Raw genomic sequence first — 15,883 nt, 5'->3', positions numbered from 1 at the left:
TGTGTACTCGGTGCAGGTTCCTAGCCGGAATGGGTGGGCAATTCCCAGAGGAGAGACACTGAGGAAGATACTGCCCTGTCCCCAACTGCTGAGTCTCTCTTTGTTTCCCTCTGCCTCTTTCCCCTTCTTCCCTTGAAATTGTAACTCCAAATGGCTCAGGCATGGGCTATTTACTGTGATTATTTGCCTTTTTTTACTCTTCCTCAATTTACTCTCCCTGTCTCTGAAGGGAGGAGAAGAGATGCAGTTTCTGTTTGGAAAGTGGATGGAGAGATGGTAGCATTTGCTCTCTTGAGTGGAAAGGTATTATCTGGCAGACTGCACGTTCAGGAGATAAAGGAGCAGAGGGTTTTAAGGGATGAGGAGGATGTATGTGTAGCATATGGATTCAGCTTGTTTGTGCCAGCATCTATTGCCCCACCTAAACAATGGGAGGCATTTTAATTTTAATCAAGTTGGCTGCTGGTTCTGTCCCAGTTGGAGCGAGAGCCAGTAGAGCAGATTCATAGGAGACTGAAGGGAGGGAGAGGGGGGTGCCTCTGTGAAAGGCAGCAAGAGGTAGCCTTTCTCTAACTCAACAAAAGACAAGCAAACCTGTGTGCAGATGAAGGAGGGGTGGCTGGGGGAAGGTTACAAGTTGTCTTATTATGGAGAAGCTTAAACTGTCATCTGTACTTGATGGAAGCGAGAGAGATTGCAGTTGGAGCTGCAGAAGCGCTGCCTCCCTGATTGGATTAATAGAAAGGGAAGATGACTCTAGAATGGCTGCCCATTATCTGCACTACAAAGGGATTAGTGTGGGTTTCAGAGAAATTAATGGCTTTTGAGTTAGCGCAGAAATACTAATGAATGTCAGGGCCAGAGATGTATGGTGAACAAAATTGGTTCTCTTTTAGTGTGTGCATGCCTGTATCTATCCATTTGGGATATGAAAGTGTGCTTTTTCTCCATGATTTTGAGTTTTGGATTAGGCTTTCAGTTTTTGTATTTAGCTGAAATACTCTCGAGGAGCTTATTTGTCAGCAAGGTATAGTTATATTGATTTATTTTCCACCTTTTCAGACCTAGTGCCAAAGTAGCAATTTTTAAGTTGTTTTGATTTTAGTCATATATGCAAGAAATCTTTGAAGGTAAAGGGTAGAGCGCTGTGAACATGATGTTAAATGCAGGCTGTTCTGAGTAAGCGGGTGATGTGGGAAAGCTGAGGCTGATCTGGCAAGGTGAAACCTAAGTGCCTCCTTTTTGTTAGTGTGGACAGGATGTTACCACATCCTTCCCCCATTTTTTAACCCCATGAGATTTGTGTACTGACATTAAGTATATCAGTCAATTAATTTGCATGTATGTTCATTAAGCTTAACTGAAACTTGTCTACTTAATCCTTACAAATCTTTGAAGTTGGTCTTCACTGGAGAGCTAGCCATAGCTTTTACGCTCTTGCTGTCCTGAATCCTCCTCCAGCCCATACACAAAACTGTCACAACCAACTACAGCAATACTTTCAGCCAAGGATGGGAGCATCTCCTTAGACTTTAGGTGACAGCCCAAGTTCTTTCTCATCAGTTAGTATCAGAAGCCCTTTGGACAATAACGAAGTCCCTCAAATACTCGCAGTCCCTGACTCACCCATTAGCTGGCAGTGGTGAGAGCAGCTTGCCCAGCAATAGCTGGGGAGCCCAGTACAGATGGGGGTGCAGTAACTTCTGTACAGTCTCATCTTTGGCTCTTTGTTTCCGAGCTTTGTCAAGCCCAGACACTTCTGGTCTCTTAGCTCTGCACTGAAGACATCCTAGGTTATTCTTGGAGGTGATAATGTGTAAAGCTGGTTAGAGTGTGGCCCGTTAACGTGTGTGGTAACTGGTTAAGCTAAGACGCTGAAAATATTTTGTGCCTCCAGCTGTCATACTCTGTCCCTCTCTGAAAGGTTGTCAGCCTGAGGGCAGAAACCACGAGTGAAACAGCTGGATTTGTAACGCTGTGTGTTATGGTCAATTGATGCTGATTTTGTTTTGACCTAATTGTGCTGGGCAGTGGATGAGGAGCTGTTCCGAGGTGGCTATCTTGCTCTTGCATTGGGAATAGCATTCTCCAAGGGCCATGGACAACTGGAGGCAGAAACGTCCTCACTTGTGTCTGTTAATTCTGCCACTGTTTAAGTCAAGACCCATCACAGGTACCCTTAGTGGAAAGGTGAAGTAGAAGTCCAGTAGGAGCAAGAATTTGTTCCTCAGGCTGCGTTGTTTTGGGGTACCAAGTGTTAAAGTTGGTGCTAGAGCGTAGCAGTGAATGCCACTGAATTTGTACCAGGAACAAGAAAAATCACATAGAGCCACATGTCCAGCCCAAGGTGAAAATACAATGCTTGCACAAATTTTGCACATAAAACTTTTTTAAAACTCAAATTGTTTCAATACCTCCATTTAAATTCATATTGCTTTGATGCCTAGAGTGACTTGTGTATAGGCTGGTTTTCTTGGGACTAAGAAAATTCCCCTCAACTTTGCCTTAGGCCAGGGTTTGTGAAAGGGTCTGCTCCAAAGCACCTGAAGTGCAGGGGCAATTACTTATGTGTGTTTGAGTCTGGGCAGCCTCTTCCTTTTCATTTTTGGTCATATCTGCTGGCCCTGAGCTGAATTCTCATAAACCAGCAAAGCTCCTGTCTCGTAAATGGACCTGTGCAAAACATTCTGGTCCTGGTTTGTGCTGAAACATGGTAGAAAGCTGCTGTTGCTGGGCCCAGTTCTCCATTCCCCGTGTCCTGGGTAAGCCCAGGTGCTGCCAGTTCTGGCAGGTTCCAGCAGCCCCACCACGAGGCACAGCTGTGCCTGTCAGCCACAGGTGGGTCCTCTCTGGCAGAGTGTGTTTCAGAAAGGGCAAAGCATGGGGAGACCATGGTGCAGCAGGTATCTCTCTGCAGCTCATGCTGGAGAAGATGGAGATTTCCTGAAGGAACTGTGGTGATGGAGTGCTGATGCAGGAGCAGGTTTATCCTGAAGGAGTGTAGCCCTTGGAGATGACCCACACTGGAGAAGAAGGAAGGAGTAGCAGAGAGGAACTGACCATGGCCCACCACTCCCTTTCCTCCTGTGCTGCTTAGGACAGAGAGAGGTGGAGAGGTTGTGTGTGAAAGCATGAAGGTTGAGCCTAAGAAAGAGGTGGGCATGAGGGGAAGGTGTTTTAATTCATATTTGTTTCTCACTGTTGAAATCTATTTTAAACGGTGATAGATTACTTGATAATATTGTACTGATCTGGACTAGGTTCTGGGAGACTTGTAGTGTTTTGTTGCTCTGTCACTATTCTCCTGGATAATCTCAGGAAAATTGCTTTGTTTCTCTGTTCCTCTGTTTCCCTGTCCCTTTTTTGTAAAATGTTTTGGTACCTCTGGGTAAAGAAGTTCTGTATTCTCCTTGGGTCAAATATAAAAGTTATTGTGTTTGATAATAATAACCTATTGGATGAAGGCTGTTTCTGTGATCCTGTCCTCCAGTTAGATCATGTATGAGTAGGAGAGATAAGCCAGAATGACGTAGTAATTTGAAACTATTATTTAAAAAGAATTAATGGTAACGTTCTCATTTTGTTTCCTCCAGAACACAAGCCAGCGTTCCCAAATATTCTGAAGAAGGGATACTTAGAAATTAGAAGAGACAATGACAGCTACTGGCAAACCTGTTATGCTGAGCTCTCCCCGTACAAACTGTACCTGTATTGCCTGGACAGCAGTGGCAACCAGACTCTTCCCACCGTGTATCCACTCATGCATTTTCAAAGGGTCACTGTTACTGGTTGCATTGAAACCAAGGTGGTGGACACTGTCCTGTCAGACAACTCGCAGCTACAGCTGAAGGCAGAGTCCTCATGGGAGGCTTTGGAGTGGGGACAGAAACTCTGGGAAGTGGTGCGTGCTTCTGTGCCTGCTTTCACGAGACAGCAGGAGAAACTGGAGAATGTGCCAAAGCCTGACAATAACAGTGACCTTTCTCAGACCAATGGATTGTTAGAGAAGCCTGTGGAGCTATTCCTATCTATGAATTTGACTGAAAACACTAAAGAGTATAAAAATATTCTTAAATCAGGGACTCTTTATAGATTAACTGTCCAGAATAACTGGAAGGCATTTACTTTTGTCTTGAACAGGTCTTATCTCATGGCGTTCCAACCGGGTAGGCTTGATGAAGATCCTCTGCTGAGCTACAATGTCGATGTGTGCCTGTCAGTCCAGACAGATACTCAGGATGGCTGTGACTCTTGCTTTCAGGTCATTTTTCCCCAAGATGTCCTCCGCCTGCGTGCAGAGACGCGTCAGAGGGCCCAAGAGTGGATGGAGGCACTGAGAGCAGCAGCCAATGCTACTAGAAGTTTATCTCAGAACCCACAGGTCACACTTAGGAACAAACCTGGAGATCGGCCCTTTGGAAACGATCTTAGAAAGACCAAGCGCCAATCTGTGACCACCAGCTTCCTGAGCATCCTGACCACGCTGTCTCTAGAGAGAGGGCTCACGGTTCAGAGCTTCAAGTGTGCAGGTAAGCAACCAGACTGCAGCATCTGCATCCACTCCCCTTCTGCAGGAAAAGAAAATCACTTGGAAGAGCATGTATGTGTTTTTGCAGCACACAGCCACTCCCTGCCTCTCACTATGGCCATAGACACTTTGGTGTGTTAGCCTTTCTTTGCTCTCTGTAAAACGTGGAGAAAAGCTTATGGGATACTTAGGGATTCACGATTAATGAGCAGTGCTGAAACAATAGATCCTGCACATGTAACACACAGCCTTCCGTGGACAAGGGCTGCCTTACAGGGTGGCTGAGCTGTTTTCTTGTTTCAAGACACTAGAAAGGTGGTTCAGAATCAAAGGGGTTTGAATTCTGGATATGCAACTTTCCAAATTCTAGTGCTTTTGTTTGCTTACGTTACTCTGTCTCCTCCAAGTTGTTTTTAGAGTTAAATTTCAGCTCTGGGTCTTCTGGGGAGAGTCCTCAAAGTATATATGCTTCTCTGAAACACCATTGTTCGGTGACACGTGTTCTAGTACTGAGGTTCAGGCATGAGCTTATCTGCTTAGCTCTTCCCTTGAGGCAGAGATGAAAACATCACCTTAAGCCTCTGCATCTAATTGTAAATCTCAGTTGACTCCTGACTCTAGTCTGAGGCAAGAGCCTGATTTTGTCCAGTTTGGGAATGAAGTGAAAATAGAGAGGACCTGTGTGAATGCAGTTCTTTGTCCTTTTACTTCAGCAAGGGCACCTCTGTGGAACAAATTTGTGAACTTTGTGCTTTAATTGTACTCTGTGGCTGGCTTAGTTACATTCACTTTGAAATTGTCAGCTGTGTCAGAAACAGCTTTTCTGGAGGGTTTTCCTCTTTTGTTATGGAAGCTGTGAGGGTCCTGCCTCCTCTCTTCTCTGCTTTGGTGTGGGGAAGCTGTCTGTTGTGGGGATCTCCTGTTGCTCTGGAACCACATATGGCTCTAAGAGGGGTCTGTGTGGGTCCAGGACCTACTGGTTGGCCTGAATCCTTTCCCAGGGGAGACCTGAGCCCCAGGAGTACTGGGCTTCCCTCAGAACTCGCTGTGGGTGCAGCTGGGTTCATCCCTCTCCAGTAATGACTCTGATTACCTGAACACTATTGGAAAATGGTCGTGTCTTAGCTTTAAAGGCAGTTGTGAGATTGAAAGCTGCAGGGAGACTCTGGAAATGGGTCAAATAAATATCCCCAAGATGGATCCAGCCCAGTGCGTTACATAGCAGACAGCCTTGTGAAACTCAAGAATGCAGCAGAATTAACAGCCTCATTTTAAGATAATGTCCCAGATGACATTAAAACTTTATTCCTTTCTCCTAATTTCTTTTAATTCAAAGCTCAGTAGAGAAGGGTTTTGTAATTTTACTTCATCCTCTGACAGAGATGCAGCTGAGGTTCAAGTGAGCATTCCCAATGACCTTCTCAAAAACAGGATCCCACTCTGGGATGGGAACAAAATGTGTGTCTCCAATGTGAAATAGGTTTTAGTCTTGCATTATATAGTATGAGAGCAAACTTTTCTGTAGGAAAGGGTGGATTTCCTCTCCTAAAAATGGAACTATTCATCTGCACTCACCTATGTATTCCCCACAGATCTAAGATAATCTGACCATGTCAGGGTTGCATGGAATCTTTTCCTGATATACGTGCTCGTATGGTCTCCTTCTAGTCTGCAAATCTGAACAAATGCTCTTGTGCAGAGAAATTTGAGTTCTGGAGAGTTCGTGAGAAGTGTGCCACTGGGATTCCCTGTCCCTGAGGATAGGGATACACAGCACTTATTGTAGGAGTGGACCCTTTGCCGTCTGTCTGAGATCCTTAAAGTTGGTCTTTAAGAGTTGACTGGAACTTGTAGCTGTTACCATGGCGCAAATAAATGAATAATTGTAATTATAACTAAGAGAAACTGGGGAAACTTGTCTGGCTCAGAAAAGTGTGTGCTGAGGAGACTTCGGAGGCACACCAGCAAGCTGAGGCTCTCTCCTTGTGCCTTGCTCCCTGCAGGCAGTTTGTGCTGTTCCCCAGCGTGGGCTGCTGTTTAACCTGAGGGGCCTGCTGTTGATAATTACGGCTTGCAGGCATTGAGAGCGGTTTTCCCCAGGGCTGCTGAGAGGGGTAAGCTTGGAAAAGGATGAGGAGGGGGGAGGAAGAAAAGTTTTGCTGTGAATTCTTCAGCCATTTAGTGCAAATTCCTGTAATTACCGTCTTTGTGTCCTGTCCCAATGGCGCATAATACAGCAGAAGCCTTTCCTAATTGAGACCTTACAGGAGGTACAAATCCCTCCTTTGTCCGGCCTGACAAATTAGTGCCAGAAAGTGGCAAGGTCCGAGTGGGAATCAAAGGCAAGCAACACAAAGATGGAACTTAAGGCTACAGTAATAACCCTCTCTAGTCCTGCAGGGGTGGGAGGGAAGGAAAAGTAATGACCAATAAAAAATGAAGGGTTTTTTTGTTATAAATTCCCTTGACATGACAGCACCTCAGGGCTGCTTTATTTATTTAGGAAAAGTGATTAAATAGTAATACAACAGGGCAGACCATTGTCTCTCGAGCTACCCCCCTTCCTACAGACCCCTGCTGCCTTGGCTAATTGATTGACAATGAACCTCTGATAAAGAAGGTTGTTGGGAGGACCTGATGGGGACAGGGTTTTGGTTGGCTTTTTTAAAATTTTCTCTTTGCAGTCTTTGTGGGGTTCCCCTCACCAATATTTTTTTTTCCTGTTTGAAATACCCCTCTGCATCCCCCTTTCTTTTTTTCCCCTCAGTAAAAGCTTTTCAAGGGACTGCTCCCAGAAAACAGCTGACACTCACAAGCAGGTAGGGAAAGAATGTGAATGTACGCGCTTCTCTTATTGATAAATTTGTCTTGGAGTCTGACTGGCGCTTTTCAACTCGTAATATAAGCCAGGGCAGTGGTGTCAGGTGTAGTCATGGGGCAGGGGAGACAAACTGTTGATACACTGCAGTCAGAAGGGCAGCTTGAAAAAAAGTTTTCTTTTGTTTGATCAGCAGGTACAGAAGTTTTTCTCCACATTTCTAACTCTTTGTCTTACTGCAGAGGGCAGAGTATTATTTCTCCCGATTTCCAGAAATGAACTAGTAGGCCATTGATTAACAGTGGAAAACCATATTTTTATAAAACCTTTACCTTTACGGGTGTTATTTATAGTTTTGGCTTGGAACAGCAATACATTTTGGAACATGGGGTTAACTAGAAACTACTGCCACTGGAATGGCAGCCTCCTCTGTCCTTTGCATGTTCATGTAACTGCAGGCTTAATCTTGCCCTGTGACTGGGGTACAGTGATCTTCCCATGGGAAGTGTTTGGGGCTCTGAGCAAGAGTGGCGTTTGTGAGACTTTGGAGGGACCTTCCCCTTGTCTTCTAATGGATATGAAGTAAAAGTTGGTTGCAAGTCTGAGCTGGTAAATACCAGGTTTTATGGTTTGTTCTTTAGTATGTAGGAAATAGATGTGTAATGTTAGGTAGATCTGGGAGCAGGTGTGTGTTATTATTTTTTATGTATTTATTTCACCTGGATTCAAGAGAAATCCCCAGGTTGTTTATGTTACAGATTTGGGATGAGGTGACTTTAATCAAGACGTATTTTTGGCAATCTTGCAGACAACAGTAGCAGGTTGTGAGTACTCCAGTGGCTGTCCTGTCTCCCTTTTGGGCCATCTATGGGCTTCTGGGGACAGGCAGGCGTTTCTCCTGTAGGACCTGTCCTGGAGATCTGTAAAGGAGCAAATGTCCCCAGCTGCCCTTCACTGTTGCTATTCTCTTGGCCTGTGCCTTCATGTTTCCATAGATGGGACAAAGAGCCTCTGCCCTTGCCTCCTATTTTTGCATAGCTCCTGTTCTTTTGATGTCTTCTCTTCCTTTTCACCTTCTTTTTTTCTACCTGTCCTTTATTAAAACAGACCTTTTTTTTCAGTGAAGTCAGTTGTGTCTGCCAGGAACTCTTGTTCCTTAGACAGCAAGTCCTAATAGATGTGGGAGTTTCTGCCTTCTGCAAAATGTGCTCTACACTCTTTTGTTTCTCTGTGGCTTTCCTTGCTGCTCTTCTGGGGTGCCTTCTGTCTTTTCCTCCCTGCTTTCTTCATGTCTCCTCTCTTGCCAGAAGGATAAATATTAGGGCTATTAGGGCTCCACTGGCTTGGCTGGCTGAGCTGAAGACTAGGTGCAGAGAAGCCAAGGTTAGTAAATGGGCTATTTCCTGAGCTTGCAGCACTGTCAAATTGAGCAGCAGGTGGAAAGCTGTTGGCTTTTAAGGAGTCATTCTGCCTCTGCTGCTGTGATCGTGTGTGTACGTGGGGGACAGTCCGGTGCAACACGCCCAGCTTGTGCGGCTTCTGCTCTAGCTCACCCCACTGGTCTGAAACCAGCCCCTACTGTGATAAAAGTAAAGTTCCTTTTTCTTTTTTTCCTGTCAATGAAAATGAGGTATTTTCCTAACACTTTGCAAGCCAGCAAGTGTGATATATTAAAAAAAAAAAACAACAGAGGAAAAAAATTAACCAGTTGTGATGTTGACTTTGTTCAACTTCTCAAAAAAAACATATAGGTGAAACTTCTCAAATCCAGATAGTTGAAAAGCATGGGTGCTCCTTCTGTGAATTTAGCAAATACTTTGTGAACTGTCGTCACACCCAGCACCTATTTGTAGCATGTCAGTGAGAGAAAAATAGCAGAGGGCAAATCTTAGCAAACGTAGCACAATAACACAATACCAGAAGGTCCTTTGGAAAGTTGTCAGCACTCTTGTCACATTTTTAATCCTAAATAACAATTGTTCTTACCTGTCTGGAGCTTTTAGGATTGTGCTTTCTAAGTGCTGTATATATTTTGTGGTTGGTTTCATTTCAATTGATCTCTTTGTTCCAAGATTTCAGCAGCTTTTTGCCTTCCTGGTATTTGAGACTCTGTAAAATCCCCTGAGAATGTTTTGCACTCTAAAGGTTTTATTGTTCAAGTATCTTCACCTTAGACCATAGTCTCCCAGTCTTGTATGTGACTTTCAGGCCCCTTTTCTGTTGATTCAGAAGTAAAACTTCCACTGCTAACAGTGGTGTTTCTAAACTCTTGTTCTTTGTCAGCCAAAACCAACTGAGCAAAAAAACCCATTGTCCATGGCTAAATTAGTATTTGGAAAATATACTGTGTCTAAATAAGGCCACTGACTTGTTGGGAGGAGCGGGGGGAAGGTTTCCAGACAAGGGTGACTTGAATTGGTGTAGCAAGGAGCACTTACTATACAGTGGACCTATATGTATCAAAACACAAGGTTGCTGGTCTGCAGTGGTTTTCCATGTGACAGCTGTTGTTTGGGGAAAGATCAGAAGGTACTGCATGGTATCGCTTTTACTCGCTTGAGTTGATTAAACCTGTTATGATCACAGAAGCCATTTAATTTTCAATGGTAAGCTGAGTGAGCTCTTAAATCCCGTTTTAAGATGGCTTGACTAGGGGAAATGGCAGTGAAAACTGCTATCTTTGTCTAAGCTGGTAGGTTAAGTTCTTCACCTTCCTGGGATCTGTCTGGCACCTTCACAGTGTGGGATTTTCCCCTTCCTGGGATTTAGTTTTGAGTTGTCCTGCTGCTGCCCAAAAGGGCAGTTTAGCTGAGTACTTGACCAGTTCAGAGCCTGTTCTGCACCCTGATGTGCACTTTGCAATCCTCAGCTGGCATTTTACTGACTCCTTTGCCTCAGCCCTTCAGGCAGAACAGCTGATACAAATGTCTTGGCTGATGAATCTACATATTCCTCCTGGCAGGTTTAAAGGGCACCTGTGGTGGCTGTATGGGGACAAGTGACCCGGTCACTCTAATCTGCCTCTGTGAACAGCTCTGCAGGTTTCAGTATGTTCTTTCTTTTTTTTCCTTTTTTTTTTTTAATCACAAATAAAATATTTGTGTTTATTTCTTTTACTGTTATGAGCTCAGTTCTGCTGTGTATGAGCATGTCTCTACTCTCAGCGTAGGCTCTGTGGTTGTCCTTGGCTATGCCTTGTTTCTTCCTGGCTTGTGGGTGCTAGGTGTTACTTCCACTGCCCCTAAAGAACTCTTACTTGGGGTTTTTTTTTTTTTTTTTTTTGGAGGCCATTTATTGTGTGAAGCCAGTCTTGAATCTTTTGTTCAAAGAAGAGAATACCAAAACCAGGGAGCCTAAATGTCCAAGTCTCACCTTTGTTAGGATGAAAAAGCTACATCTAGGCAGAAGGAAGTGTTTTCAGACCGAAAAAGTCCAGCCTGTCCCCCAGCTCTTTGGAGATCTCAGAGGTTCCCCTATGAACTGCATTACAAGAGACAGCTTTGTTTGTTGGGCTAACATCTTTTAAATCAGTCAAGCCAGTTTTTGCCCTTCACAGAAGGGCACAGGCAGGGTATATCTGCACAACATTTTTTTCTGCAGTTTAATAATAACTGTTAATTTGACTTCCTAAGAAAACAAAGCTTATGTTATAATGCTGTTTGCTTACAGTTTTACCCCTGCCCCACAAGATTTGAATCTACCTGTGTTAGCAAAATTTAACAGAGAAGAGGTGGCAAAGATGTGGGAATCTGAGGTGTGTTTGCTTGGCATCAGAGCATCCACACAGGTGTGCAGCCTTGAGGGACAAATACAGAAGAGAAATAGCTGCTTTAGGTCCACTACCACAAAACTGGAGCGTTTGTGTGTGTGTGTGTGTGTGTGTTGGCAGGGCTCTCCCTCTTCTGTCATATGCCAAACCAGTGTATTATTGGCAGAACATGTGGATCAGATCAGGGTGAATGTAAAAAGTCACAAAATAAACTACAGGCCAACTGGTGGACAGGTTTCAGGTGCTGAGTCTGGCCTTTTGCAAGGTCAGTAGACTTTGATACATACCTGTGCTGCATAAAGCTGAATACTGCATATAGCCAAGCTAGTGCTGTGGTAGTGGTGTGTGACCAAGAAGAAATTCAGCTAGATAGCATTGGCAAAAAAATATATACCCACACCTACTGCAGAGTTGTTCCTCTTGTTAAAAGGAGGAAAAACCAGCAGTGTATTCAAACAGAAACAGAGCTGACTATTTCTAGGTATGTTAGTAGCTGCTATATCAAGTAAATGAAACTTGGCAAACCAGGTAGCTGTCAGTGTAGGTAAATGAGTGAGTAGTGCAGGGGTGAGTGGTCTTCAAACTAACTGCAGAGCAGAAATGAAAACTGAGTTAAGTAGAGATTCTTTTTGCTAAGTGACTTGGCCAGAGCTGGGGACGCTGGCACCAGTGTTTGCTCTGATCACACAAACGGCTGGCCTGCTCTTTGCTCTGTTCTCTTGTCTGACTTCTCGGTATATAAAACCAAGCATGAGTGTAATCAACTGTAGGAATGGGAATACCATTATTAATTGTGCTCAAATTATCTTCTTACTCCTAGCTGGCAGACTTCAAGAGCTGGCCCAGAGAGTGTGTTCAGTTCCCATCCCTGACTAAAGAGCTGGTGAATTACTGAATCCTGCTAATAACTTATTCTACAGGAGCTCCCATTCCCTGCTCTCAGGCAGCGCTTCAGGGTCTGAGCAAAGCAGCAGATATTGGAGAGAATGATCCTGTAAGTGCATGGGGGAAAGAACAGCAAATTAGCTTGAGGTTTATGGTATTCTTCCTCAGCACTGTTGTTCTGGGAATGAGGAGAAAGGAGTTGAAAGGATGCACTAGGAGAACACAAACTGGCCATTTGCTAAAGGATTCACAAACTATACCTGTGTGTGAATTCTGTCTTTATAGCTGTTTGTAATTCCCTCTGAGCAAGTTCTTTGTTAAGAATGGCATCTCAGCCCCTCTCAGCATTTGACATTAAAGGTAAAAGAACCCTGTATTCTGGTGAAATACAAGTGGGCGAATCCAAGCAAATGAAAAGCTAGTTTCCAAAAGTATAGTTTTGTTGCAGCCCTTTGACACACAGCTAGTGTTTTTTGGTCCTGATTTATTCTTGAAATTTTGTTCTTGACTTATACATGCAAATTGCAAGCTTACACTTTGATATTTTTGCTTTTTCAGTGTTACATTTGCAGGCCCAACTGCTATTAGTTTTATTGGGAAGGCAGAATTTATTTGTGTAATCTGTAGCATGCTTGTATACTAACTTCTACAAAGGATAACACAAACATGCAGGATGTTGTGTGGATAAGTATAATACAAACATGCAGAATGCTGCATTTGCACATCTGCGTGCTATCACCTGGCTTGTTTCCACCAATGATTTTTTTTTCTTGATTGTTTATCTTCTTGGAGAGGGTCACAGCTCTGTATGTTCAGCATGTGTGATGTAAAGGGTGGTGTTTACTTCACCTGCCCCTAACAGTCTAAATATTTGATGTCTACACTGATCTAGCCTTCACTGATTGGAAGAAAACCTAGGTGCCTAGAGGATAATTAATCTCATCTGCCTTGGAGAGATGCTCTGCGGCAGTGTGCCTGTGAGACATAACTAGTAGGATGGAGTGGGTCACTCTCTGGAGTGGCCTGTTTCCCCAGACCAGGCAGGAGGCTGTAACCAGCAAGCCTAGACTGGGTAGGCTAAGTTAGCTAAGCTGGATTCTGCGAGACAAGAGAGACAGGGCTGTGTATTATATCTTCAAATGGCACTAATGAAGATATGAAGGCTGTTAATTTAGGGCTTAGTCCTGAGTTCCAGCTAATAGTCAAAGTTTTCACTGACTCAGAACGGTTGGTCCATCCTTTGGAGGCTATTTAAAAAAAAAAAAAATTATTCTGGGAGTGGAGGACTAGTGAACCCTTCGTTATCTCTGGGAAACTATCTAGTTTATAATTAAAGTGGGATTTGTATGTTGCTTAAATAATTATAACCAGATAGAGTCAAACGCACATGGCTTCAACAGGGAAAATGTTCTACCTTTAATCTGTTAAGGTTTTGTTGGATTTTTTTCAAGTCCCTAAGAAGCTCATAAAAAAAGTAGGCAAGGAGATTAAAGTGTCAGACTTTGCTTAGAGGTTTATGAGCTTTTTATTATTTCTTTAGAAAGATAATTGCTTTGGAAAAAAAAAACAAATGCTGGGAAAAGGACAAGGTATAATGCAAATTTAAACCTGGGTAGGCATGAGGGAGAACTGAGCTGCATTGTTAGTGTCTTCCTTGAGTTTGAGTTTTCCCATGGTGGAATGAATTGGAATAGATGCAGAAAAACACAAGGCCAGCAACTGAAATAATTCTCACCTTCTCTTTCTGTTTGTGCTGAGCAGCTGGAGCAATGTTGTGTGTCTGATCTAACACTCTGGAAATTTTTTGCTGTGCTCCTTTTTCTTAGTCTGCTTTATGGCTTTATCAAACTGAAAGCCTTTTGAAGTCGGAGGGTAATTTTCTTCATATTGTATGTTGTTTCTAAATGAATTAGCTTCTAAGCTAATCTGTCACAGATTTAATTATGGTACACTGTCACGAGGGAGTTGCTTTTTCCTGATACTGAACAAGGAACCTTATTAAATAAGCGAAACAGTTGTGTACTTGATTCTAGTTTGGTCTTCCAGTTTCTCTGTTTCACTGTGGTTCAACTTTCTCTCTTTCACTGTGGGGCTACTCCAATCTTTTCTTGTTAAAAGATTAAAGAAAAATGTATCTGGATAAAAAGAAGAGTTGTGTGTGTCTTCCTTGACCGTAAGAGTATGCAACATCCTGAAAGTGGCAGAAATGGTGTTTTCCACACTTTGCAGAAGAGGAATTGTATTCAAGTGTCTTAGATTCCTCCTCCATACTGTCCTCATGACCACCTTAAGTCAAGGAGAGAGACTTGCTATAACTTTTTAACCTCAACTTCCTGTACTTTTCTTCCTGACGTCTTTGCACTTGGAGATGAGCCTCTTGATGTTGATACTTCTGCTCTGTTGACAGACGTGTTTTTGAGAGAGGTTCATCTGTGCCCAGCAGCACTTTCTTGCTGCTGTTTTTTCTAACCTCTCTTTTCTTTGCTCAATTCCAAGGCTGTTTTGTTATATTTTCTGTGATGAAAGGTTTGGGATTACTCCTTCCGTCACTTTGCTAACAGTATACCTACAGCTACACTTCTTGCCTCTGTAGCTTGCTCTGTAACATCCTTTAGGTAGGGATGGTTTGGGGTAATAGTAAATATCGCTGTATTATCCTTGCTCTAGGCTGAGGGTTTGCCAAGCCTTTGTACAGATGTTACTTGGATAATATTCTGTGCGAGCATTAGGAACACGTGAGATAGGCTCGGTGAAAGTTGTGCTGCTTTTTTCCTCATCCCGTGGAAGGTGCTTTCTCTAGTTATAGGCAAGTAAGTGTTTTCTCTGCAAACATGAAATGGTCCCTTCCTCTACCTCAAACTATTTGTTGAGTTGTGTTATCGATCCCTGAGGTGGTCAGCTACACCTGATTTTCTTGCTGGGAGCAGTGCTCAAGAGTTTAAAACTAGGAATCGATACTAGCTTTGCTTCTGGTAAACATGATGGCAAGTTTATGTACTTGAATGTCCAGGTGCAAGATTTCCAAGGGCATTAAGCTACAAGCTATTTCTTTCTCCTCTTCTTTCTCTCTCTTGCTCTTTTTTTTTATCTTACAAAAAAACCAAAGTAGCATAAGTCATCTATGTCACAGAAATATGTTTGTCACACTACATCACTTTGAACTGCATAACATCAAAGAAAATCAGTGCTTTGATAACTTGATTTGAAAGGATTGTAGAAATAGCCATCATTATGAATCATAACAGGTAGGAATGGAAAGGATGGTGATTTTCAAACAGCAAAGCTTGTAAGGTAGGTGCCAGTGCCACATTCTCATCTAAAATACCCCAACCTTACAGGTGTTATGTAGCTTTGCAGAATATTATTTTCTTGAGAATATGAAGAGGAATGAGAACTACTCTGTGTAAAGATGTGTTTCTGAGGAACAAGGAAACAAATGTGGGCTCAGAGAAGGGCTGGAATAAGAAAGCAACGCATGCTGCTTGGGTAGGAACTTCTGCTTTCTGCTCTTTATAAAATCACTGAAGGGAAGGGAATCCAAGATTGTTTGCTAAGACCCTCCTCAGCCTGTAGATCTTCAATTCTTATGGGCTGGACATAGCCATCTATAGAAAGGAGGGGGAAAGCTTCCCGAGCACTTCTGTGCTTTGTCATTCCTCTCCTGAGGAAACCAGCTGCGCAGACTGGAATGAGTTTCTGGCTCTAGGAGGCAGCAAGAAATTAGACCTTAAAATCATAACTTCTCAATTGCAAATACTTTAGTTTGGGATTATGGCAATTCAGATTGGAGTTTGATTTATTCTTGCCTTTAGTCTAATGGATAGGAATTAGGTGATAGGTGATTAGGTGATTAGTAACAGTTACGTGAAATCGGTGTGTCCTG

General features: G+C 43.2%; 1 protein-coding gene across 4 annotated transcripts in view; it reads left to right on the top strand.

Moving 5' to 3' along the window:
• Positions 1-15,883, top strand: part of PLEKHM3 (pleckstrin homology domain containing M3) — an 87,697-nt gene that overhangs the window by 17,691 nt on the left and 54,123 nt on the right. For all 4 annotated transcript variants that reach the window (XM_086750765.1, XM_086750766.1, XM_086750767.1 and 1 more), the window contains one exon: positions 3,594-4,529. In XM_086750765.1, coding sequence (XP_086606891.1) covers positions 3,594-4,529 — 936 coding nt within the window. The remainder of the gene's footprint in view (positions 1-3,593; positions 4,530-15,883) is intronic.

This window comes from Chlamydotis macqueenii, chromosome 6 (assembly GCF_036417535.1).
Source record: "Chlamydotis macqueenii isolate bChlMac1 chromosome 6, bChlMac1.mat, whole genome shotgun sequence".
Taxonomy (NCBI): domain Eukaryota; kingdom Metazoa; phylum Chordata; class Aves; order Otidiformes; family Otididae; genus Chlamydotis; species Chlamydotis macqueenii.
Note: the sequence above shows the minus strand (reverse complement) of the source record. Positions and strands in the feature narration are given on the sequence as shown.